Source organism: Cygnus olor, chromosome 19 (genome assembly GCF_009769625.2).
Source record: "Cygnus olor isolate bCygOlo1 chromosome 19, bCygOlo1.pri.v2, whole genome shotgun sequence".
NCBI lineage: Eukaryota > Metazoa > Chordata > Aves > Anseriformes > Anatidae > Cygnus > Cygnus olor.
The window spans coordinates 5,614,267-5,640,331 of record NC_049187.1 but is presented as its reverse complement, the minus strand read 5'-3'; the positions used below and the strand labels follow the sequence as shown (position 1 = coordinate 5,640,331).

The 26,065-nt window shown below is 46.4% G+C and overlaps 2 protein-coding genes across 13 annotated transcripts; one reads left to right on the top strand and one right to left on the bottom strand.

Moving 5' to 3' along the window:
- Positions 1 to 703: 703 nt before the first annotated feature.
- GOLGA2 (golgin A2) lies at positions 704 to 21,479 on the bottom strand. 12 transcript variants are annotated; one of them, XM_040531993.1, is made up of 28 exons: positions 21,354 to 21,440; positions 19,969 to 20,091; positions 19,497 to 19,577; positions 16,037 to 16,171; positions 15,413 to 15,456; positions 15,207 to 15,270; positions 14,676 to 14,735; positions 14,110 to 14,190; positions 12,541 to 12,579; positions 12,056 to 12,118; positions 11,767 to 11,860; positions 10,989 to 11,095; positions 10,296 to 10,354; positions 9,728 to 9,869; positions 8,552 to 8,641; positions 8,261 to 8,368; positions 8,078 to 8,165; positions 7,233 to 7,576; positions 6,245 to 6,358; positions 5,740 to 5,964; positions 5,461 to 5,560; positions 5,285 to 5,373; positions 4,515 to 4,665; positions 4,303 to 4,370; positions 3,660 to 3,762; positions 3,306 to 3,412; positions 2,919 to 3,087; positions 704 to 2,811 (listed from the first exon to the last, which is right to left on the bottom strand). In XM_040531993.1, exons 1-28 carry the CDS (start codon positions 21,399 to 21,401, stop codon positions 2,561 to 2,563), a joined length of 3,147 nt encoding a protein of 1,048 aa, XP_040387927.1. In that variant the 5' UTR covers positions 21,402 to 21,440; the 3' UTR covers positions 704 to 2,560. The 12 variants fall into 12 exon arrangements, with proteins under 12 accessions (XP_040387927.1, XP_040387932.1, XP_040387930.1 ...); XM_040531998.1 differs by lacking the exon at positions 19,497 to 19,577 and having other exon boundaries at positions 21,354 to 21,479; XM_040531996.1 differs by lacking the exon at positions 19,497 to 19,577 and having other exon boundaries at positions 7,233 to 7,579; positions 21,354 to 21,478.
- SWI5 (SWI5 homologous recombination repair protein) lies at positions 21,400 to 25,324 on the top strand. The gene is made up of 6 exons (XM_040532062.1): positions 21,400 to 21,586; positions 22,453 to 22,705; positions 22,786 to 22,834; positions 23,102 to 23,223; positions 24,097 to 24,191; positions 24,615 to 25,324. Exons 1-6 carry the CDS (start codon positions 21,400 to 21,402, stop codon positions 24,677 to 24,679), a joined length of 771 nt encoding a protein of 256 aa, XP_040387996.1. The 3' UTR covers positions 24,680 to 25,324.
- Positions 25,325 to 26,065: the final 741 nt, after the last annotated feature.

Genomic DNA, 26,065 nt, shown 5'->3' with positions numbered 1-26,065 from the left:
TCTAGTACTACAATTAGGGCTGTTCTTAAAGAACACTTTATTTTAGCTTTAATTATTCAAGGGAGTAGTGGACCCTTATTTTGCAATCTCTAATCTGGTGGTTTTCAGTGGTTAAGTACATTATGATAAGAATACCAGCTACACTGCCCAGGCAAGAGAAACTTTTACCCCTGACCTACAGCCTTGTCAAACAAATTGGTCTGGCTCCAGCTTAACAGCTGTTTCCTGTTTGTTTGGTGCTTCTGGCCTTTAAGAAGCATTTTTTTATTCTTCCTCAAACCAGAGGTGGCAGAGGCAGTTCAGTTACTGTAATTTAAAGGTAAGGTGTGTCAGCTGAACAATAGAATCACAGAATCGTCTAGGTTGGAAGAGACCTCCCAGATCGAGGTTATAGTTAGTGCTATATAGTTAGTGCTAGTGTCATCTTAGTGTACTCCACGTAAAGATGAGATCGGGGAAATGATTCTAGAGGGAAAAGGATTAAAAAAAAAAAGATCAGAAGCTAGAGTTCATATGTGAAATTGGTAGCCAAGGGAGAAGTATCCAGACCTGGCAGCAGTCTATCTACAAGAAAACATTCATAACTTAAGTGGAAAGGGCATCAGTGCCAAGGTGGGAGTTTCTAGAGGAATTTCTTTTCTTTACAAATTTTTTTTACCAAACTTCAAAGTGATCTGAACAGAAGAAATACATCTAGCCAGTACCCATCTGAATAAGTTTATTCAGAAAGCATGTTTGTAACAGGACTAAGTCACCTCTGCAGCAGACTGCAGAGCTTCTTCAACAGCTGCTTCTCCTTCACAGCTATGGAGAAGAACACTTAATAAATATTTATTCCATTTATAATGTTCTGCATTAAATCACAACCCTGCCCCCTTAGTTATTATGATACAGATCATGAGTAGCCTGAGCAGGCATAACCACTGCACCAGGCTGGTCTTCCTTCAAGGAATATACAGCATTTTACACAGATACATTATATACACAACCCTATGCAGCCAGGAGCTTGAGAGCCCCTATCACTCATGTTGTGCCATTAACAGACAACAATAGGGCCAATTAAGTGAAAGGAAGTCAAAAAACAGCTTCCACCTTCCTCTGGTGCGTTCATAGGAAAACATATTGTTCCATGTACGCTTCTAGTTGTATATGGAAAAATCAAAATGAACCAGTTAAAAAAAAAATAAAGCCTTAACCTACTTTTGGCATTAGAAAAAAACTTTTGTTATATTAGTAAAGCTCAACTAACTCAGACACCAGTAAAAACAGGCTGGTGTTGACCAGGCAAGAAATGATACTGCATTTGTGTGCTTGCACCTCTCATCTTGACAGCTCAGGGTGCTCCTTCAGGAACTAGCCCAGGTTAGTACTTAGGACTGCACAGCTGTGAAATTCAGGTCCTCTTACCAACCTTAAAACTTCATTGCTGAGTCTGTAACCGTATTAAGAACAGGCAGTTTGTATCTGAAAGATTTAGTTGCAAGGTATCTGTATGAGGGTTTGTACACCTAAGGGCTTGGCTTTGCTGCCACTTCGGGGACCTCTATTCACAGCATGTGTTCCCCTTAGAATTAGGCCTCTTGCTTCAAGGCATTGTCAGGTACCACCCCCTCTTAGGTGGGTAGATTACAACATCCTTTGCCACTGCTTTCACAATGCATTTCTTACCAAAATGGGAGAAGAAATTTAAGTGAGAGAGAACCATACCCTCGTAGAGTCCAGAAATTCAAAACAAAGCATGTTTATTAAGTGGTTTCCTTTTACTTATTTCTCCCATTTTTTTTAAAAATAAATAAAACCTTCAGACACATACAAGTGAAACACGTCATCCTTCAAAGTGCAGTTACATTTCCACCCCACTCCCAATAATCACATAAAGCTTTGTCAAGTAACCGAAAAGACTCAAAAGGCAACCCTCAGCCCCTTCCCCTAGCGATGAGAATAAATGGGTCTGTAGTGCTGCCTAGCTAGCCAGAAGCCTGGAACTTTTGGCTGTTCAAGACTGACAAGGCTGGTTTCAGATAGAGTTGCAAGAGGCAGGCTGCTGTGGAAAATGGGAAATAAAGATACATGGTGTGAAACAAAAGCAACCTGGTTAGAATCCAAAGAGTTTCTGTTACCGGAGGATGTTAGTTACTGTGGGAGCCTTGGAAGGAACTAGGCAGGTTACGGTCATGAATGCTGGATAAGAGCTGCTGCTCAGTCACTGCTGTGAAGCTGAGTGCTGGCAGCGGAGTCCTGGGCAGGGATACAGGATAAAGGCGCAAGTAATTTTGCCCAAAGTCATGGAGTCCCTTCCCCCAACCCACACTGGGCCCAGGTGATGTGCTGGCACCCGCTGCCTCCCCTTAATTCGAGCCAGCCTGTACTCCAAGCATACCACAGAACAGAAGGAAGATGAGGTCTGATGCTCAAGTTCCATCTGATGCAATCCCTCTTTCCTGCTGTCTTTAGAGCAGAGCTCTGTTCTGACCAAGGGCACTGAGCAGCGGTATGGGCACATACAAGTCGGTTTAGTCCTTGCAGGCTCATAGAAAATTGCTGTAAGAATTGTTGCCGCTTAAACCACCATGATTTTGACCTCATCGTTCTCATCGGCGCGGTAGAAGAATGGAATGCAGGGGTTTTCCAGCAAGGAGCCCACCCTCTCCTGAGGGTTCTGGATTTCTCTGAGAAGCTGCATTATTTGCTTTGCTGTGGGGTCGTCTTGGCTTGGCTGAGCAGCTTTAGTGTCAATAGGGGAGAAACTGGATTGGTGAAGAGCAGCAGCCTCTTGTTCTGCTTCGTCTGATAAATTCACTTCTCGTAACCCTGTAAGGCACACAAGACAAGGCAAGCAGGTAACTCCTCCCATCCATGCACAACAGCAAGACCTTGGGTTAATCCAGTTTATGTAACTTGTTCTGGCTACAGCTTACCTTCTCCATCGGTAGCATTCAGTTCGATGCGCCTCTCCACTGGAAGTACACTTTCGTTCTGGCCTGCTAGCAGCTCTGGGTTTTGAGCAGCTGCTACATACTTGCTGTACCATTCATTCCTTTCCCTGACCAGGCGCATCACTAAATCCTGCAGTTCCAGTAATTTCACCTGTACCAAAGTAAAGGAAAACCTATGAAGTATGCACATCCCCGTGGCCACAAACTTCTCTGTAGTTTGTTGTCCTGCCTCTGTCACAAAATCAGCAACTTCATCATTAAAGCTAGCTGAACGACAGCTCGTGAAGGCTTATAGTATGTGGGTGCTCCCCAGGCCTGCCTACCATTGTATGCCCTGCCTAGAGTAGTACTACAGAAAAGATTTCTTGCCTTCATCTCTTCCTTATCTTGAGCCAACCTGCTGATGTACTCTTCTTTCTCCTGGTGCCGCTGTTTGAGGATAGCCCTTTGACTCTGGTATAATGCAATATACTCCCCTGGAACACAAGAGAAACATAGGGAACAAGCGTTAACAGGATTAGGGCATAAACCTTACCATGAGCACAGAGCTATGTTGCATGAGGATCCAGCAAATCCAGCCCTGGAGTGGAAGTTTAGCCTAGCTAAGCAGCAGTAGGAGACTTGAACTGCTTGGTATTTGGGAGGCTCCAGCTCCAAAAGCTAGTCCCCAAATAACACACTGAGTGAGCTCTAGCTTGTGTTGTTTGTGTTGCCTAAACATACCAATGGTGTCTGTTTCCCCAGACAGCTGTATGCAGCGATGTTCTAACTCTTCTAGCCGTTCCTTCAGATCAGCTTTCTCACGCATCAGATCTGTGAAACGGGACTGAACACAAAAAATGGTATTAATTTCAGCTGCTCACGTATAGGAAATAGCCATGTTAAAGACACCCTTCATTCACAATGGTCTGAAGCTAGGAACAACTCTTGCTGCCTTTACAACTACTCTCTGATTTGGTGGTAAAAAGGAACTGAGAGCTAGAGAAGGGGTCTGCATTTTGGGGAACAGAAGATGGAACAAAGTGCCTTTCAGCCTTCTCGCTGCTGGGATAGCACAACTCCGGTCATACTCAGCTCCAAGACTGCACCTCCCGGCAGGGTGAAAATAGTCTGTTTTTCATTTATTTATTTAGTAAGTGAATGTTAGGCCCTTACAGTCTTTGGGGTAGTGTAGAGGGGAGTTACTGCTGCAGGCTTCCCTGTGATGAGACAAGCAGCAATAGGCTTTTTAGAAAGTAGCTTATTATTACAGGACAGCTGCAACATATTCCCCTACAATTTGTGTGTACGACAAGGGTCTGACGCTGGCTGGAAGTCCAGCTGGGTGGGGTAGTGGGGCTGAAAGAAAATGAGATCCTTTGCTTACCTGTAGTTTCTCCATGGCAGTTTTCAAAGCCTCGTGAACCTCCACTGGAACAGTATCCATGGTGGAATCTGGAAGGGACACATGTAATTTACACATCCCCCTTGGTCACGATGCATCCATAAAACCTCTAGGTCTGTTTCACAGACGCCAAGGCCAGCTGGCTGGGGCACGCCTCAATATTCACACCGTCTCCAAACTGCACGAAACCTTACCTCCACTCAGCACATTATGTTGCTGCTCCTGCCGAAGAGCTGCTATTTGCTGCAAGAGGCTTCTGCACTGCTGTTTCTGAGCAGCCAGTTGCTGCCTCATATCTTCTCGCTCCTTTTCCACTTGAGACATGGCAGACATCAAGAAAGCAACCTAAGATGAATTCCCAAGTATGCACATGAGTGTTTCTCCTGCGTGAAGTGTGATCAATTATACATCACAGGGCAAACAAAATAAGACAATTTACCCTATGTTATTTATGGGTAGGAAATCCTACCCTGGGATTACACCAACAGCAACTACTGCATGTCTTCTCGTTCCCAAGTAGTACAAATCATTTCTTCTCTGCAGATTAAACTTGAACTCCCATGATAACTGTTTGATCACAGTGTTTTCCAATCACGACTGTACTTAGAGAAAAATCTAATAGATGTTCGACACTATTTCCAAATTGCCTTCCAAACTAAGGAGAACATTAGCACCACAATAATTAGAGTGACTGCCAGCTGAATTGTCTTCATAATTAAATAAAGCCACTGCTGGACTTCCAGCCTGTCTTTCAAGGATGTTGCACAAGTCTTGGTTCTTAGCTGCTGTGCACAAGGGACTATTAACATTTCCCTCACTATTGTGCCTCAGTAGGTAGGGATCACAGCTGATAAACAGCTTATGTGATGCACACGGTGGAACCGCTCTGCAGTTTAATCTACCTCCTTTTCTAGACATTTGTTCCCAACTGAAAACAAAAGCTTTTCTACACATTAAGACCCACCATTTCTTCATGGCTTTCAAACTTCTCTGGGATCACTAATGAAGGTTTTTGGATTTCCTCAGTCATTGCTTCGCTTTCAACTCCATCTCCTGTAAAAGAGGGAAAGTGAACAGAGAGATAATGCCCCAGAGAGCCCAGCTCTACCTCCTCCCTGGAGACCAGCCGCAGCTACTCACCTTCTAGTCTGTGCAACATCTTGTCATCCAGCTCTGCTGCTAACTGACTGATCTGAGCTTGCAGCTCTTTGTTTTCCTTAGCTACAGCTTCCAGACTTTCCTACAAGAGAGAAGCAGAAAATCACAGGAGTTCTACACCTAAAACCCGCACAAACCAGACTGTTAACAGTCACTACATTTTGAGGCAGCAGCATCACACACACACACGAAGCAAGCAGTGCTTCTGCTCCAGACATCATTTTTGCTCCAGTCCTCCCACTTGCCCCTTTGCACTGTTACCTTGGTCTGCTGCAGTTCCTTCAGGTGCATTTCCACTGTCACCTTCCCCTGAACTTCCTCATGCTGCAGCCGATCCATAAGCTGTGTCTGAAGCAAGTACTGTTTGTGCAGCTCCTCCTTCTCAGCAGCCACTTGCTGGTATGCCACAGTATACTGTTGTAAGTGGCTGTAGTATTGGTCCCGCTGCTCCTGCAGAGCCTGAGCCTCCTGTGTTTTCAGTTCCAGCTAACATAAGAGAAAACCACCAGATCAAACCATTTTGTCAGAAAAAGATGATCCATGTGGCATGATCCAAACTGTCAATGTTGCCCCAAAACCACCAACCAGGCAGGCAGCCGCCATCTGCCCCCACATGCTGGTCCCCCACATCAGACAGCAGATGATGTGGGAAGGCTCCCAGCTTGATCATTACAATACCAATTTCCATCTTTCCATCAAAGTTTGGTAAATTGCCAGCTCTTCTTTGCATAAACTGCTACACACCTGTCCTGCCGCTGTTACTTACTGTCTCTTTGAGCTCCCCCAGGTTCTCCTGCAGCTGCCCAAGCTTCTTGGCCAACTCCTTCTTTACATGTTGCTCTGACTGTAGGGCACTTGTAACCTCCATGTTTTCGTTTGTCTGCAAGAATCCAGTACCACTGTATAAGGAAATTGCCCCAATCCCATAAGCATATTTTCTTATAAACTAAAGCAATAAACCACGTTCATTCCTGATACAAAAGGGTGCCATGCCTTGTGTTAATCTGAGGTGTAAGTAAGGGCCATAAATTGACTGTTCAGGGCAGTAAATAACTTCTTTTAAAAAAAGGAAAAAAAAAGGTTCAGAAGACAGGAGCCAGGAAAGAGCCAGGGAAATCAGTGCTGGGACAGTGCCAAGAGGAGGCCTGGCACATCACACAGCCTGTCAGCTCCAAAGCAGATGGGTGACGTGAATATCCCAAATAAAGCAATAGACATTCAAAAACAAGACGAGAAGTTCAGAAAGGACTAAAGAAAAAACAGTGACCAGGCCGTCTGTCAGTGTGCCAGGGCCCCAGAGGAGAAGCTGTTACATTGAAAGAAACAAGCAAGAGTAACGATTCAGCTCCAGGACAGAATCCATGACAGCAGCAGGACAGAAGACTGCTGAGAATTTCTTCCTCACAGGCAAATACAGGGAACAGAAGTCAGGTGTCTTCAAGGGTAAAAAGACTGGAAGAATATTCCAGGAAAAGAAACAGCCTGACTGCCAGTGGAGGAGAAGGTAAAGGGAACTGCTTTGGACAGAGATACTTGTTTGTTTGCCAGAGCACCTTCAAGAGTACCGAATTAGAGGGAACCTCCTAGCATGGCAATATATATCACAGAAGGTGGAGCAGCCATAGCCCCAAAGGACCAAAGACAGATAATGCTTCTGACAGTTTTTTGTGTTTTTTTTTTCTTTATACGCATCTGTGCAAAAGGATTGCACCAGTGTGGGAAACAGTGGGAAAAGAAGCATGAAAGAGACATACCAGTCTGACAAACCCATTCTGCAGTTCAGCCAGCTGTTCCTTCAGCTCCCGATTTTGGCTCAGTGCCCTGCTGATTGTGGCCTTGTCACTCTGTATGTTCTCCAGGATCTGCTGTCTGTCCACAGACTCCTCGTTGTAGCGCTGCACGGCCTTCTCGAGCTCCAGCAGCCGCTCCTCCTGCTCCCGGTTGAGGTGGCTCAGTTGCTCGTTGTCCCGGACCTGGGCCTGGTATTGCCCATGCAGTTCCTCCTTCTCCTGCTGCAGCCGCTGGATCTCTTCCTGCAGACTCAACTCAGCTTCTGTAGGCCCTGCTGGTGAGGAAGGCTCAATATCCATGGGTTTTACTGCTAAGGAAGTGGAAATAAAAACAGATCAGTCAGAGGGATGGATTGCTTGTGTAATACACATCAGAGCTACACAAAGAATACCCCAACATGTGGCATTGACTCAGAAGGTATAACCAGCCACAGTATCTAGAGAAGCTGGGCATTGAGAGTAACAAAGGAGCAAACTACCCGAAAACCAAGCACAACACCCTGCTGCGTACTGCCCTCTCCCTCACAGCCCTAGCAAGAGCATCCCACCTGCCCAATCTCCTGGGCCAGAGGGGCTGACAGTACAGCCAGACAGATACTAAAGACATAAACCTTCTGCTGATCAATTACTTGAGGTAGTTCAATTGTTCTCTGCTAGGATGAAAGGTCTCTTAGGATTACCACTCTTTCAGCCACCTTCACAATTTCAGAGCATCAGACCTACTTGTACACGCAGAATTTCTGGCACAGCGGGGACAGAGTTAACCTGCCGGTACTCTGTGATATGAAGTCCCACTCTGGAAGCACTACCTGATTTGCTTAACAGCTCTGTAACATTGGCTTCTAGCTCTCGAATTTGGGCCATATGCTTCTCCTTCTCCTCTGCCATTGTGTGGACCTGCAAGGCCACACAAGTGAAGGTTAAAACAACACGCGTGGTGCACTTACTCCTGTGTTCACCAAAAGCAGCTGTGATACTGCCCGTGAGGTTACCTGCTCAGCGAGCTGCTGTACTCGCTGCTGCCAAATGCTCCCCTCTTCCTTCAGTTTCTCTACATACTGATCTCTTTCTGTCTGGAGCTGGTGAAGCGACTCCGAGAGCTGTTCAAAACAGAACACAAAGAAAATTGTATCAGCTGAATAAATTAAATGGCTGACTGCGTGAAGGATAAAGCTTGAGAAAAACAGCATTAACACAAAGCTCAGGCTGCATTCTTCTGCCACACAAGTTTCTTTACAGAAGTCAGGATTCGGATCATCAATGTACTTAATACAACACCTTACCTGAGCAATCTGGGTTTCCAGGCTTGCCCTCTCCTCCAGTGCCATCTGCAACTGCTGGTTTACATCCAGATTCCCTGACTGATTAGAGAACTGCCCACAAAAAAATCAAGAAATTATGGCAAAATGTTAGTATCCAATTTCTGTGTAGCCTCTCCCCTGATTTTAACCATCCACGTGATCCATGTTACAACCCTCTATAGCTCTTTAAAATTCTCCAACTCATACTGAAGTTCACTGAACAACAAAGTAGTGATTAAAATCAAAAAGCTTAGATTTTAGCCTGGTACAACAAGCTAAACTGGACAGTTCCTCCCTAACAATTTTATATTTACTATATTTTTAATTAAGAAAATGGGCTTTAGTCAAATCACTTGGCTCAGAAACCTCATGCATTTCAAGAGTCTGTACTACACAGACCGGTCAGATGGTATAAAAACTTGTGACCTTAAAAGTTGTCAAACATGCCAGGAATTTAAAGCCAGTGCCTGGAACATGTCAGTGGACTAAGCAGCAAGGCTGGTTCAGTTAAGGCACAGTACTTTCCCCAGAAGAGTAGCAACTGGCTTTACTTCAAGGGTAATTTAAGCCACTGCCTAAAACCAAAAACAACAAAGCACCAAACAATAAAAAAGAGCAGTTTCTTCCATGGTGGGCTCACCTTAACACCAAGCTTGCTGTCTGAACTGTTAACAGCTGACTTCACACATCCCCTTTCTAACTAGCTTGCTCATCTTAACTTCACTGAGCTGACCTTTGAGCTGCCATTGTTCAATTCACCTGCTTCTGTAAGGATAGGTACAAAACCCACTCTTACTCAGCTGGCTTCTCAATGACACTGCACAACAGCCGGGTAACCAAAAGGCTGAACAGTGACAAGAAAAGTCACTGCATCGGCACACTTGGTATGTTCAGTCACCCTCTCATATGGTATACTTTTTTTTTTTTTTTTTTAGCAGACCAGTGTCACAATGACTTTCAGTCTACTGCTCCAACTCCTTAGAGTATTGCCTTTGTATTCTCAGGGGCCTCACTGAAAACCTGTTCCTAAGAGGACGTCTTGATGAGATGATGCCTGGCTTTAGAAACAACAGTTCAGTCTTGCCTTCACTCTTAGGAGCGAAGCCTTACAAACGATCAGTGTGATCTACCCTCACATGCCAGCAGTAGTATGGTTACCTGCTGAATCATCAGCTCAGCCATTTCCAGTTTCTTATGCAAGTCCTCCATATCCAACTTCATAGCTGAGTTCTCAGAAACCAGGGAGCGGAGTTTCTCTGACAGTTCCGAGTTTTGCTGCTTTATTTCCTCACTGCCCTTGCTGAAACAAACACACAAAAAATTAAAGTGGCAACACTGTATTGTCTATGGGTTTGCAGACACCCATGTCATAAATTTACAATCTGGTTCTTCACAGCAGCTGGAGTCATAGAAATGTTTGGAAGAGACCTCTGGAGGTCGTCTTGTCCAAAATCCCACTCAAAGTGGGACCAGCCTAACACCAGCTCTGGTCAGTCACAGCTCTGTATAGTTGCTGTGAACACTTCCAAGGATGAAGATTCCACAGCTTCCCTGGGCCATGTGTAGTACAGCACTGGAACACATCCAGTGACTTTTATTACTATTATTTTTACATTGAATATCCAGCCTTCCAAGGCACCTCCTGTGGTCAGTGCCCCTTGCTAAGTTTTGTGGCTCTACTGAGAAGAGGAGCGTTACTCTGGAGTAACGTGCAGAACAGGCTTACCTGTGTTTGTACAGTTCTAGTTTCAGGTTGTCTCGCTCCTTCACTAACTCTTTATTATGCTGGAGAAAAAGCAAATGATTGATTTATCTAAGTCAAGTGAACAAACAGATAACATAAAATGTTCAAAGATTACCACATTTTACCTTTAACAGATCAGCTAATGCAGAAAAGGTCACAACTTTGGCAAAACCCTCAGGACAGGTTTGCTCAGAACCTCATCTATAGCTACAGCAGGCTGGCTAGTGCTGTACTCATCAGCCCATCAGACTGCACGAAGGATGAATATGCCAGGAATTCATCTGCTTGGTCTTTTCAAGTGCCATGCTACTAACTGGTCATGAGGTTATTTCTGCAAACTTCTGGATTAGTATCAATACTGAAGTGTCTGTTTGATGGAGACCCTCCTGGGACGAGGTCTCAGTGACACTTCTGTTGTGTGGAGCTGGCAGAACTGATGTAGTAAGGTGCCAGATCTGAAGACAGCAACTGGACCATGTAATTAGTGGTCACAGAAACCTGAAAAGTTTGCCTTGATCTTGGAGAATACAGGGTTTTACAAGGTTAATAAACAATTAACAAGGTTAATTTCTACCTCCTCTCTAAGTAGTTACTACAGACTTTGCAGTAGTTTAGTGACAAGCAAATAGCCAAACACAGAGCTGCTGGTTAAGCATAAACAGAGGTGACTCTTACCTTCTCTGACTGTTTTTGCTGCATAGAGATGGAGGACAAAGTGCGTTCTAGCTCTGACACCCTCTGGCGAGATGACTGTAAACGAGCAGCAAGGTCTTCAGCTTCTCCTGAGCAAGTCAGAGCAGAGTCAGTTGAGACAAGACCACAAAGGGATTTTTGGAGCAGGCTGAACAGCACTTTCTACTTTGTTAACAAGCTCTTAAACACTTCAGAGAGGGCAGCACAGCACAGAGCTCTGTAAATCAGTAGACCTGGTTCTACTCCTGGCTATACAGGTCATTCACCAGCAACCTGGGGCAGTAAAGCTCTCTGTAACTACCTTCCTCAATTTTAGAGGGAGATGATGAAACTTCCTTTGCAGAACAATAGGCAGTATGTTTATTTTTCTACTAGAGTAAATTGCTGAAATTTAGGTGAGAATGAAAGCCTCGGGTAAAACCTACACTAACATGACAGCTGTGTGGGAGGGATGGTGGAGAAAAGGGAACAAAGTTTTAAAAGAATCTGAAGAAAGTGAGAAAAGAACTGTCTGGGGTAGTCACCAGGCCCAAACAGGGCTGACAGGGCTGTAATGATGCACAAAAGAACCTCAACTGCCATGGGATTACCATGCTCCAGTTTGGGGGCAGATATGATGACAGAAGCAGTGATGGTGCCAAGAATTGCTCATTAAGGAGTCAATGAGCATGGTGAGCTGGCTGCCAGCAACTATCATGCCTGTGACTTGAAATCCACAATTTAGCCAACAGCTTGAGCTGGAGTTTTTGGAGTCCTTTACCTGATTTCTGCCGTGCAGCTTGTTGAGTATGTCCAAGGGCTGTCTGCAACTCAGACTTCTCAGAAACCAGAATTCCAATCGTCTGGATATGAACCTTTGGGGAGAAAAAATGAGCTCAGTGCAAAAAATCTTTGCTTGTAACTGCAACATCACTGTTACCACAAAAGGATAATTTAGTAAAGGTAAAGAACTCTTGCAATTAAGTACAGACTGGCTAACTGGCTCTCCCAGTTTTCCTGAAAGAATGCAGAAGCCAAGCGACATTACTGTAATGGAAGCTCTGTCTTACCTGTAGCTGTTCCCTCAGTGCTGCTTGCTCTTTAGAAAACTTCTGTTCAAACTCCTTCTTTTCCTGTACAAACAAATGATCCCTGTTCAGCACAAAATTCTAAATAGTTAACCCTTTTTGTTTTCTGTCAAACTAAAAAAGCAGTGATTCATCGGTAGTACTTCCAGCTTTTAACCAGTACCACTATTTTTAAAAGACATTCTTCAGTCTTCCATTATTTGAACTACTTCTTAGTTTATCCATCCCAGAATGGCAACAATAGGTTCCTTATGCTGGCATAAATGTGCCGGTGTTTGGAATACAAAGTACCAACAAGGCCTTAAACTGCACTCTGCTGCTTCCATTGCAGTCCTTTCCAACCTAAATGATTCTGTGTTCTATAAGACAAGATCACGCAGGCCTGTGCCAAAGTCCACTACGCTTTCTGCTCCTCAGAGAAAGAGATATCTACCTCTGTATCTATCCAAAAATAGGACACACTTTACCTTCTCCAGCTGATTCATTGCTTCTTGGTTCTGTTGTTTCTACGGAAGAAAACGGATGCACCAGCATTAAGAGCGAGTACTCTCAAACTGCTGAAACACATTTCCACTTTAATGAAGTAGGACATGCCCAATTAACGCAAACAATTTCCATTATCCTTTTCTGTAGAAGACTAAGAAGTTTGTCTTATCTATTAGAAATAATAGATTTGGGGCTCCCTTCACTGATACAGAATCACAGAATACACCAGGTATGTTTTTTGTTGCTCAGTACATTACCAAAGTTGTTCCCAAATACCACTAATGCAACCCCTATCTGAGCATCCAGCTTCAGTTAAACTTGCACCCCACATCTCTGAAATTAATTATAATCCTGATTTATTAGGATAACAACCAAAATGCATTCAAAAAAGAAAAAAAAAATACAGCATAGTGTTTTAATTCAGATGAGACCTTAGACTTCTGCGGATTCGTGTGGGGTGGAGTGTTTGCTATTTGCTGCTGGTGTCCCCATGGCAGTTTCTCTCAGTAACTACATAAATATTACTTTTTCCCCTTCCCAAAGGATGGACATTGCTCAATTTTTACTACCACTATTTCAAGCACATTTTGAAACATGACTACAGAGGGAAGAGTGATGGATTACAGGTTTTGATTCTAGGAAAGCCAGTGCAAAACATAACTAGGAAAAGCAAAGACAAGACTGCAAATGCAGCAAAGACCCTATATAATTCCAGGCAAGACCGTGTTTCATATGCCTGTCGGAAAGCAGGCAAACAAGGAGAATCCTGGGCGGGCAATACCCCTACCAGGTACCTCTGCAGCCCAGCTAAAAGACAAAAAGGAACAGAATGGAACCACAGTAACTCAAAACCAAAAATAACACAAGAGGGGTTGTGGGGTACACTGGGAAATGCTGAACTTTGGAAAAGGAGTACTGTGAGAGGAACAAAACGAGGAAAAGTACTTCAAACCAAGAAAGGCTCTTTTCAGACGGAAACAAGTTCACTTAGCTACATTTCATACGGTGTTAAAGCTGAAGGCTGAAAAGCAGCAGCAGGAATCCATGCAAGCCACAGGACAAAGCAGTTCATTCATAGTGCCAAGAGAAGCTGAGGATATGATCAGAAACCAGCGCCAGGCTCTCTCTTAGACCTATTGCTCCCACTCTGCTGGTATATTTAGAACAGCATCACCACCTGCCGAAATAGGTTTTCACAGTGCTGCTGGCACTAGAATTCTGTATTTCAGGGATTCAGACCAGGACCAGAAATAGCTGTTTTATCAGGATGCTTATCATCCAGGGAAAGTATGATGAGATCAACAGAGCACATTTAAGTGGAAACAACAAAACTGTGTTTCTTGTTCCTCAGATGAGCCAATACATGTACAAGTGGCCTTAGACTTTGATCTGAACAGGTTTTCCACACAGCCCATTTTGATCCACACAAAGTGCTCTATAAGCAGCCTTCCTTGTGGCACTGTAAGAGAACCCATAACCTCGCAGACACCCAGAGAGCATGGAGGAGCAGCAGAGACGATATCAAACCGGTTGGTTGGATTGTTTCTTACCAATTCCTCTATCTTTGTAATGAGCTGTTTGTTAGTTAGATTGCTGGAATCTAGGGCTACTGCCAGCTCCTGGTAACGTGTCTGATGGGCACATGCAGAGAGGAGAAAAAGGGAGGGGCAGAAAAGGAGGGGGGGAGGAAAAAAAGCAATAATTAAAAAGAAGAGAAAAATAAACCATTATCACAGTTTGATAAAAATCAGATTCTCCAAACAAATCTACAGTTTCAACAAGAGTAGCTGGGACATCATTGTATTTCATCAATAGCTGCTAAGGCTTCTTTTTGACATAAAAGTCCACCAAAACTAAGGACTAGAGCTGCATGAAGGCCAGATTATCCCCAGTCCCCAAACGGGAAATACCTCAGATACCTGCCTCCTCCTGCTGACCACAACTACCTGATTACAGAGGAAGGCAACGCTGGACAGCGAGGTATGTGAACTGTATATTCAATTGGGTCTCGTTAACACTGCTGTAAGCACAGAGTCCCAAGTCAGTCATCAAGACTAGCAAATAAAAATAAACAAATAAATAAAAATTTAAAAAAAACGGACTGAGAACAACTTACTTCCATTTCCTTAATATTTGTGGAAGAAATAGCACTTTCCCCATTCACGTATGATGTAGACTAGAAGAAAAAAAGCCAAGTAAGTCAGTTTTATTCCCCAAGGCAACAAATCATTATCAAGTAAGAACTGACTATCATAATACTTCTTAGAGCACCTTTCACTTCAAAGTACCACAGCCAGCCAGAAGAGTATTTTTTTCTGTGTCTAAGGATAGATGCAGACTCCCCCCGGTGACAAGCTGATATGAATTATGCAGATTGACTTCAGATTCTTTGCCACTAAATCAAGAATACATCTTTCCATGAATACATGCTGTTCATTCATCCCACTCTGCTCCTCTTCCTACTGCTGAAATTTTACATTCCTAAAACTGGAGGTTTTGCTTCTCAGTGCTTAAATATCTTATTGTTCAGTAGGATGGCTGTAGACATCTCCAAGACTGAAGAGCGTTTTCTTGAACTGGCTGCTTAAAGCTCCACATCAGACACTAAGAAAATTATTAGGACAAATGGACCAAAACGAGGCCATACCTGAGAAACCAGGCCATTGAGTTGTTCAGACAACTGGCGGAGACTTTCTGTTGACGAGAGAGACCTGGGAACAAAGAATGGCCTCGTGATGAAAATTTCTCCCAAAGAACTGCCCCAATCAGTACAGCGGTGGGGAGTAATAAAACTTGAATTTGTTGGACACTTGGGGATCCTTTTGCAAAGCTGTTTAATAAACATACACTCACCTGTTCTCATCCAAAGCATTTTTATGATCCTCAGCTTCATGAATCTGTGGATTGAAACAAAAATTACAAGCCTGTAAAAAAAGATAGGAGTGACATTTGCGAGTGCGTCACTAAGACTTGACTACGTGTGGGCTCAGGTTGCACAGTACCTGTAATTACTGCTCCCCAAAGATAAACTTAAAACCACCAACTCAGTTCCTAGCTTGCACATAATTTCTGAGTGTTGAGAGCCCGGGTTTTATGGAATGAAGAGTTAAGTGTTACTGGCTTTGTGTTTGCTGTTACAATTATCAGGATAATCGATGCTGCTTTGCTGGAAAAACTTCATCTGTGTCTTTAAGTAGTGAAAGGAAGTGCAGACTGCTCCAACTGGAGACCTATATTATTAGGAGAGCTTTCTGCTCATTAAATAGGAGAAAAGGGGAAGAGAACGGCAGCTTTGGAAGAAGCAGGGGCACGTGCATGCTCGTGCCCTCCACTCTCTCAGACAGATGATGTGAAGAATGCAGTATTTTTAACAGGAGACGATCTGAGCTAGTCATCTTGTAGTTACAAAGATTGTCTTTCTCAGCAAAAACGTGGCATTGCTAACCAGTATGGCAATATTTGGGATGAGTCACAAACCTGTGTCAGCTGCATGCTCCCGGGAGCAGGCAGAACAGAACCACAACTAGGTAGACTGTTGCTGTTAGATAGCACAGGGACATCGGCAGCAAGCTGTTCAGCGTTACGAGTGGCAACATCACTGTCAAAGTACGCCTGTCACAAAACACATCACAGGAATTACAGCCGACATGCGAAACAAAAGGACAGCACACGAACACATCGCCTTGTGATAAGGTCTTGGAAAAACAGACAACAGATGCGAACGATCATTTAGAAACACGTGGAAGGGGATCTGTGCCCACCCCAGAGCAAACAGGTGACTGTATCAACCCACAGACATCATCCCAGTCCCACGTCCTGCTAGACCCAGCCTGAAGAACTGGTGTCCTGTAATCAAACTCGCTTCTTTAACACGGGACAATAATATCACCCGACTCTAAACTCACACACTAGATTTTCTGCAAAGGATTTGTCTAAAAGCGAGCAAGGACAAAGCCAGATGGGAGTCACTGCTCTGAAATGCACTGCCTTCGGGATGTCTCTGGGAAGACTGCTCACCGTAGGCACACTGAGATGGGAAAGGGCAGGCTAGTGAAACAGGCTACCTGCAAACTGGGTCAGCCAAACTCAGCTGCTCCATCCTGAACTCAGTGACGTTTGTGGCAAGCCATGAACCACCAGCTTAGAAACGGGACATTTGTGAACAGGCCAAACCCAGCATTGCTGGGAGCAGGTGCCCCTGGCCCTAGTTGGAGCTATGAATCCCATGACTACAAGAATCTGAATAGAAAATGGCCCCAAACTATTTCTGGACAGCGATGCAAGTTCTCATCAGGTGTTCGTGGGAGGATGAACAGTATCTGATGACACCTCTGCCAGGCCCCAGTGAACTGGACAAACCTTGTACAGCACCAGAGAGCTGTAAAGACCCCGAGCAGCACTCTGCTGTTTTATGGTAGTTGCTTTTATTTCATCATCCAGCTCTGGTAAGCCATAATTTAACGACACTGTGAAGCAAGTGAGAATCTTTCACCTGTTAACCCCACTAATACATTGCAGCTCCCTGCAACTCCATCTGAAAGACTTCCCTTTTGCTTCAGTCGCTTCCTTCTTGGCAGCCCTCAGGAAACAAGAACTCCCTTTCTCTCTCAGCGTTCCCTATTCACCTGCTCAGCACTCCATTCATGACTCAAGCAGCCAGGAGGTGACAGTAACAGCGAAGACAGATTTAATGAAAGCAACAAGCAGGAATACTGCAGAGGGAAACAAATGGAATCGGCTTGATTTCTTTTTAGCAGGACAGACACTTGCACTCTCAAGGAGCAATCTATGTTAGGCGCTTAAAGGAAAGTCAGGAATTCCCTTTCTTCTTCCAGCTACGGGTTACTTCGCCTCTGTTTGTTCAGGCACTCACCAGGATAGAGCATCAGATGGACAGGATACATCTTAAAAACGTTTCCTCAATTTTTTGATTGGGACTTTTCTTTGCTTAACACTTCAAGATGTGAAAACAGGTAACATGCCTTAACCACAGAATGCCTTCCTTCTGCCTCCAAAAGGAAGAGCTTTGAAGTAAATAAATTAAAGGAAAAAAAAAGAACTGCGTAATTTGTTGGAGACAGAAAGGTTTGGGAGCAAACTACTTTCCTGGAAATTATGCTTTGTGAGGTTCAAATAACGTAGAATAAGAAGCTGGTAATTTTGCTCAGCCTGGCCTATAGTAGGATCCATTTGTTTTCACACAAAGGCTCCTATTTTGTTGGGTTTTCTGTGTTTCACAGCCAAGAAAGCTGAAGTGGGTGAAGTGGGAGGGGTCTGCCGCCCATCAGGCACCAATGGCAGCAGTAGTTCAGATGCTAACGATCAGCTTTTCTGCCCTATTAGCATCAGCTGAGGCTCTGAACAGCATTTTCCTGACAGCAACTGGAAAGAGAAATCTTTCTCCCATTACAGATTGCAATTAAAGATTAGTTTTCAAGATATCCTTAATTCCCCAGACACAATAACCCACAAATTGTGCGATAGCCAGTCGGATCAAAATGCATCTCTCTGGGCTACGGGAGCAGAGAAAAATAATGAAAAAACGAGGACGAATAGAAGCAATAAATTTTCCATTTTCAGAACAGAACTGAAACTGTAGACGCAGGTAAGCCTTCCCTGCAGGACAAGATGCCACCTCAGCAGCAGCACTGCACCACCCGTCTTCACCTCGGCCTCCAAGGTGAACGGTCTCTGAGATCTAACTTACACTGAGCTGGGGAGTTTAACTGAAAACAGTCCCTTTGGCAAGAGTAAATCATCAGCATGTTTTCTGACACTACTCGGCACAGCCAGGACCCACAAACCTTCCGGTAAGTCTTTGTGTCACTTAAGCTCAACAGATACACAACCTACACACCTAAGGTCCGGGTGGAGGAGCTTTCACTCTGCAGCAGCTGTCCTGCCCAACAGCAGAATCCACACACAAAAAAGGAGAAAATGGATACAAAGGTAATTCAGAGCGTACTCCATCCTATCTTGCAGGTTCCACTGCATCTACATCTACCTGATACCCCGCTGATTCACTAAGTTGTATTTATTGGTGGAAAGGCTTGGATACAAAGTAAATATAATAAGGGGTTACTTTGTGACAACTAGACTTGAAAAAATGGTAGATAAATAAGCTACCAAAATGATGCAAGGGAAAATGAAAAGCAGAACTTTGGTACAACAAAACAGAAAGAAAATTCTTTACTTTCCTTAGTTTCTATCACAATTTGAGCCTTCTTTAATTAAACTGTCTGAAATATTTTTTTTAAAGGCGGTTTGCTTACATTTGCTCCTGAGCACATGTAGATTGCTTGCTGGAGTACTTCCTGCCCTTTCTTCTTCAGTAGCTAAGGAAGACGCTAAAGCCTGTAAATGCCTGACTTGAAATACCTGACTTCCTGCCTAAACATATTTAAAGCCGTGGTACTTGCCAGACTGTACATCACCTGTGCAAGTGTCATCACCTGTCATAAAATGGGTTGGCTGGAATAACTACATAGCTTGTTCAGGGCAGCTGCTTGACGAGACACGAGCAGAAACATGCCCTTCAGAAGCAAGGCACTAGAGTAAATAAAGCAATGACACACAGAACAGCAGAAATGCAGACTAAAAAGACACTACCTCTTCTTAGCGCGGTGTTCCTCAGCAGTTAATTTATTGCTTCACCCCAGATTCCTTTTTCCTTACAGCTCAACTGTCTCAAGGACAAGCATTTGACAAGGTTCACTTTTGCACGTGTTAGGTTTGACAGAAACCAGGAGAAAACAAGCACTTACGAGCAATGTTAACAAACAGCTCCATGTTAATAAAAACAGCAACAAAACTCAAGCAACTGACAGCAAATATGCCAGAACAAGGCTCCATCCGAAAATCAAGGTCAGTTTAAACAGAACCCGAAGCATGCAGTGGGGATAGCAAGTCACTGAGAGGGACACGAGCACTGCCTCACCTTCCTCTTGTCCAATGAGGGTATGGCTACCCCATTGGAGCGGTTAAGGTCTGACACCAGCACCTTCAGAATGTTCTGAATCTAAAGGAGGCGAAAGAAAAGTGGAAAGAGAAACGGCTCAGAAAAGGACAGGGAGAAAAATGTCAATCAAAGGCAGCCAAAGAAACTGGCATCCTCCAGCTCCGTAGGAGCCTCAAAGCACACCTCAAAGCAGCACCTCTGGACATACCCAGGGTTGCACTACAGCATTCTATGATCAAACACCGCCTCGTCACGTAGCCTGACTGTAGCACGCACCTTTCAGGAGTTTTAGCTGCTAACCACTGTAGCACACTTCATACGCTGCTAACACAGGCACACGAGCCATTAATATTACACTGGCATAACCCTCTTTCAGCTGTGGTTATGCTGTTTGGGAAGCCAAAGAACAAGGAGGAGGCAAATTATTTGGGAGAAGGAATGAGACGCTCACGTTCTCTGGAGACTGTCTGTCATCATTTGTGGGAGTCTCGGGCCTACTTCCTTCTTTAGTTTTTCGTTTTTTCTTGGCTCCCGCAGTTGCTCCAGGGCTATTCTTCTGCTGATATTCCTTCAGCTGCAAAAAAAAAAAAAAAAATCTGAAGTCCAAACAGAATATGTCTTTTATGAGTATAATGTCGACAACAAAAAAAAATGGGTAAAAATAAAGCGTAAGGACAAGAGAAACTGTCTTGAAAGAGTTCACCCTCTGAAAAAAAAATACCAAAATAATTCAGAGATGCATAAAAGTGAGAACTAGCATGATGAGTTTATGACAAGAGACTCAGGGTTGTAGATATACAACTTTTGTAAATAACTAATGAAGTTCCTGGGAAACAAAGAATTTGATACCCTTTGCTGTAATTGAAAGGAGATGAAAAAATATTTTTAAGTCTATAACTAGCACCAAGGAAAAAAAAATAAACAGCAGTTAATCCTAAATGCCAAGTGGAAAAGCAGTCTAAGAGGAAGGGCTTCCATTCTGGGAAAGAAAAATTACAATCTTCTTAGATAACGCAGTAATACAGACACTGGCCTAAGCGTGAACTAAGGGGATGAGCAACCTCCAATTGATTTTAAAATAATATCCATTTCACCTCAGCCAGGCTGATAAGCTCGAAGCTGAACCCTGCCAAGTCTTGTGGTGTTCTGGTGGAGCACCAAGCCCCCAGCCCGAGCACTCCCAGGTGGGTACGTCCGGCACTGCCTGCAGCAGCCCCCTGCCAGGCAGCCCCCATCCCTCCGTTTCGTCCAGACACCGCAGCTGGCAGCTGCTGCCACCCACCCGGCCAGGCGGCCAGGGCCGTGTTTCAAAGCCAAGGTGGCAAAAATAAAATAAGAGGGATCCCATCTATTCGGAGGATTTCAAAATGGAAGCCTGAGCCGCCCCAGGACACTTTCCCAGCCGCTTGACTTTGACACAGGCACGCAAAGCCGCCGGGACGGACGGGGCTGGGCTGCCCCGCGGGGACGGAGAAAAAAATAAAAGAAAAAAATGAAAAAAAATAAAAATAAAAAAGGGAAAGAAAGGAGAAGGAAAGGGACAAACAAACACAGAACCCGGGCGGGCGGGCAGCACTGGCCCAGGCCCGGCCTCACCGGGGCCGCCTCCCCCGGGCTGGGGAAGGCCCGGCCGCAGCGCCCGGCACCCGGGGACACCCGAGGACACCCGGGGGGCTCCCACCGGGGCACGGCGGAGCGGAGCGGCCCCCCCGGTGCCCCTCGCCCCTCACCGCAGGAGGCCGGGCCCGGCGGCTCCGCTCCTCACGGGGCGCCGGGGCCCGAGCATCCCGGCGGCTCCGCTCCGCTCCCGTCCCGTCCCGTCCCCCCTTCCCTCACCTTCTTCTTGGCCGCCGCCAGCTTGCTCTGCCTGCTGCCGTCCGCCATGTCCGCCCCGCGCCCGGGCCACGTCAGCCGCCGAGGGGAGCGGCGGAGGCGGCCGCCAGGCTCCGCCCTGGCCCGGCCCGAGCACAGCGCCCGCCCCGCCGGGTCCCTCCCGGCCCCGGTCCCCTCCCGGTCCCGGTTTGTCGCCCCCCAGCCGTCCCTCCTGCCCCTAATGGAGCCGAGCTCGGGTGGGGACCGGGTTGCCCGGAGCCTGCGGGCTGGCAACGCTGCCCCCGGCCTCTGCCGGGCACCTGCGGCCGCCCCCGTGGCTCCCCAGCTCCCGTGGGTCGCTTCGCTGCCTGGGCGCCGCCGTAGAAGCCGCGGCTCGCCCGGGCTGTGTTTCGATGCTGTGCGGTTGTGGTCTCGCACCCTTGGGCCTTCCAAGTGGGGCAAAAGCGGAGCGTGGCTCTGAGAAGGGTCCGGCTCCAGCTGCGCCTGGCAGTGCGCAGGGGGCAGCCAGCGTTCACCTGAGGGCTAGGAGAGCTGTGGGAAGAAGGCTGTGTGCTCGCTGAGGACTGGACACCAGCTTTATTCCCTTCTGCACCCCTCCAGTGGCATGCACCTGATGGCAGCTGGGATGGCCAGGCATGGCTTGGGGTGCCAAGCCTGTCGGTTCCAGGCACAGCTCAGGGGCTCAATCCCGTCGTTTCCAGCCCTGTTCCTCGCTTCGGCTCTGCCCCAGCCGGTGGCTGCTTGGGGTCCCCAGGGGAGCACCCGGGGGGCTCTGAGGGACACTGCGGTGTCCAGTTGGTGATCATGGCGGCGGGGTGCTGGCTGCTCCTTCCTTCACAAGGGCAGCAGCGCAGGGCCCCCAGAGCTCCTGCTGAGAGCCCCTGGGCAGCCGCAGCGCCAGGGTGGAGGTGGCTGAGGGGCTTTCAGGCGTTTCTGAAAGCACTGGGTGCCAGTGTTAATTGGGATAATTACGCTGTGCCTCACCTAAATGCCACCTCTAGTCACACGCAGATACCTTTACTGTGCCCCACCTAAACGCCATCTCTAGTTACACACGGATACGTTATTGTGCCACCTAAACACCGCCTCTAACTACGCACAGATACATTTATTCTCAAGCCAGGGCCGCAGCCGGGCCCTGTCAGCCCTCGCGGCGCCGAGAACTACCCGCCCCAGCGTGCCCCGCGCCGGGGGCCGCCTACAATTCCCATCGTGCTCAGCGCCGCACGGACTACAGCTCCCAGCGCGCCCCGCGGCCCCGGTGGTGCCGCCGACCGGTACGGGCGGGTAGCGGCGGCCCTGGCGGAGGGGGTACCGGAGAGCTCGGGGCGCAGCGCGCCGCCGCCGCCACGGAGGTAGGAGCCGGGTCTCGCTGCCCCCTTCTCCCCCTCCCTCCTTCCCCACCCGGCCTTGACAGCCGCCATTTGCTTTGCAGGCCCCCCGGCGGCCCCCGGCGGAGCGGCGGCGGCGGCTTCAAGTCCCCGGTGAGTCCCCGGGGCCGGGCCGCGGCCTTCGGCTGGGCGCTGCCAGCCCCGCCCGGGGCAGGCCGGCACCTCACAAAGCCCCGAGGGTCCTGGACACGGGCGCCCTGCCGCCGTTGCCGGGGGCACGCGGTGGGTGTTGAGCCCAGGCCCCTCGGGAGCAGCGCGGGGTGCTGTAACGCGTCTGTGTGTGTGTGTGTGTGTGTGTGTGTCTGTGCGTCTGTCTGGGTGTGTCTGTGCGTCTGTCTGTGTCCGCGTGTGTGCCCCCAGGTCCCGGCCCCAGCCTCCTGCCGCCCTCCCGGGGCCAGCGGAGAAGCCCTGCGCCGTGAGATCGAGGAGCTGCGACAGAAGGAGCTCGCTCTGGACCAGGAAATTGCACAGCTCTTGTCCGAGTACGTCCTTGGGAGTGCGATGTCGCCGTTGTTTTGGGTTTGAAGCATGGTGTGGTCCGGTAATTAGAGGCAAAGGGGGTCTGTGGTGGTGCCGTTCTTGTCCCGCTGCTGCTCAGTGTTGGTTACGGCATTGGTTTGAATTGCAGGCCTGTTAAAGACAAAAGGGGATTCTTTACTGTTCACTTGGTAAAGGAAAACGAATTCTACTTAGAGCTTGGGTAAGGAAATCTAGCTTTGCCTCGGATATTGTTGAGGGAATTATGTGTAAATTGGAACAGAATAATTTTAATGGTCATGGTACCACAGGATGTCATGCCACCAGAAGTGCTTGTTCACGTGGGACTTAAAACTGCGATCATGCCTTGTATGGCCTGCCCCATCTGGTCCTGGATAAGTTTCCTTTGTTTTTCCATCTCGGAGCAATGTTCGCTTGTTTCATGTATAAAGTGACTGGGTTAAAGCTTAGTACTCAAGAAACAGAGGCTCCAGACAAGCAAATGGCTTGTTTATTTTTTTTAACTTATTCTCAAGGATAAACATTTTTTTTCCCTGCTGACAAATTAGAGACCCCTGTAAACTGAGTTCACCACAGCTTACTCCTGTTTCTACTCGATTCTGAGAATTAGGTTGGATTTGTTTTGTTTTGTTTGAGAAGTTTTGATACAGAAACACCCTTAAAATGAGGATCCGCGCATTTGTAGATTTCATGTTTGACTTTCAGCAACTGTGCTTTCTGCCTTCAGATTCCGCTTTTGATGCACCAGGTGCGGATATCTCAGATATCCTCGTGTGTTTGTTCAGCAGTGGCGGCGTTTACCATGCGGCAGCAGCAGTCCCTCTGTGTCATTTTTGATCTTTCTGGCTTTGTTACAGAGGCTACAGCCTGGAGGAGTTGGAGAAACACATCGCTCTGCTCCATGAGTATAATGATATTAAAGATGCTGGACAGATGCTGCTGGGCAGGCTGGGTAAGGAAGGGAGGGCTATTGAAGAACTCCTTACTAAGTCTTTTTGAATAAGCAGATGCTGTGACAGGAAGGCAGAGCTTGTGTCAAAGATTCTTCAATTTTAGGCTGATGTTAACAAAGCACTTGTGCAAGCACAAATGCTACTCTTGTTATTTTCTTGGAATGTTCTTAGAACTGGTTCAAATTAGAACTTAGAATATATGAAATAATTGGCATCTAGAGGTATTTTAGTCCATGCATGGATTACCGATGTTTGGTAACTCTTGCTAACTTCCGTTGGCTTCGTTGTTCATATGCTTTAAAAAAAATAGTGGGGCAAGCAGGGGGCATAGCTACAAAATCTTTAATTGGTTTCTTAGCTATGGGAGGTTCTATGATTTGCTCTTTATTTAATGAAATCAATGGTATTCATTTCTTTTCTAGCTGTTATCCGAGGAGTTACTACAAAGCAGCTGTACCCCGAGTATGATCTGGAGCTCAGTGACTAGCACTGAACCTAAAGACTGCCATATCCTGCAAAGATGACTGAGTTGTGCTGTCATTCCTGTTCAGAACCAGCACAAGGTTGCCTCAGATGTGTGTATGTAAAATTTCAGGAGAGCTGTTAACAGCCTTGTTCTAAGAGGCTTTGGAATGCCAAATTATTAATCTATCAACTGGTTCCTGCTTGTGGAAAGGGGCCTTGGAGATGTGGACTTTGGATAAATTCGGTTTTGTATGCTACCCGATCAACACTATTTTTATTTTTTTATTGGAAATGTAATTCCAGGTTGATGCTAAGACTGTTCCCATCGAGCCTTTGTTTCTCTTCAACATCCAGGGTCTATTTGGATATGCTAATCTGCAGGTGGAGGCAGCTACTGCTGAATGGATAGGGGAAGTGAGGGCACACAAATGTGCAATGTAATAGCTGCCTTGAAGGAAAAGAGAAACCCTTAGAAATATGGAGGACAGAAGGTTGAAGTTTGGTTTTGTTTTGCTTTTTAGGATTGGATTTGGAGAAGTTTGAGTGTTTTGTATTTTTGTACTTAACCGCTCAGGTATCTAGAGATTTTTTTTTTATCATTTCTATAGTAAAATGTGAAGTTGTATTGAACTATCCAATCTGAATAAAGCAGCTGTCACATCTCTCAGTAATTCACTTTAAGAGCCTGGGAAACATGAAATGAACTTGGGAACAAATTCTGAAAAAATGCTCCAAGACAACTTTGAGATCTATTATTCAAATCTTTTCTGAGGACTCTTAGTGGAGACAGCGTGACAGTAACGGGCAGGGGCAGAATTCCCTTAACTCACCTCTAAATGCAGAGTCACTGTGCAAGGGAGCGGTGTCCTAAACGCAAAATTGTGTTGAGAGCGTGCGTGTTTCAGTGTCAGGTGCTAGGACTGAGGGTGACTGTACAGCCTAAATTTGGCCACTTCGTGCAGTTCTAGGAGCACTGGTGCAGCTGTAGCCGTGCCGGCGTTCTGCCAGCTCCGAAACTCACGCTTCTGCAGTGACGGTTTACGCTTCGGTTAGCACAAGACAGCCGTCAGTGGAAGGTGTCCTGATCTCAGTCCATTGTCCACGACGGATGAATGCGCACAGACCCAAGCAGCTAAGAGCAAACTGCCCTTGGCGAGTCTGCAGCAGGCACAGGAACGTGCCACGTGGCGGCAGCTGTGCTCCACGGCTGCCTTGGCTGCGAGTTGCAGCGCAGGGAGACCCAGAACAATGGGAAGATTCCAGGTTTTGAGTTAATGACTTCAGGGATGCTTCAGGCCTGGACTCTGCTACTTAGATGCTTCCCCACAGCCCCTCTTAGTGCTCCTCCCAGAGTCGTTCCTTATACTACGGGCTACCTCGAGGACAAAAATATGCTTGCCTTTACCCA

Bases quoted from the DNA above. Each gene is read 5' to 3' on its own strand.
- GOLGA2 (XM_040531993.1), bottom strand. From the start codon at position 21,401: ATGGCGGACGGCAGCAGGCAGAGCAAGCTGGCGGCGGCCAAGAAGAAG. The intron at 5,965-6,244 runs GTAAGTAACAGC...CTCTTATGTTAG, and splicing joins TGGGGGAGCTCAAAGAGACA to CTGGAACTGAAAACACAGGA. The intron at 5,374-5,460 runs GTGAGTAGCTGC...CCTCTTTTACAG, and splicing joins GATGTTGCACAGACTAGAAG to GAGATGGAGTTGAAAGCGAA.
- SWI5 (XM_040532062.1), top strand. From the start codon at position 21,400: ATGTCCGCCCCGCGCCCGGGCCACGTCAGCCGCCGAGGGGAGCGGCGG. The intron at 23,224-24,096 runs GTACGTCCTTGG...GCTTTGTTACAG, and splicing joins ATTGCACAGCTCTTGTCCGA to AGGCTACAGCCTGGAGGAGT. The intron at 24,192-24,614 runs GTAAGGAAGGGA...TTTCTTTTCTAG, and splicing joins GATGCTGCTGGGCAGGCTGG to CTGTTATCCGAGGAGTTACT.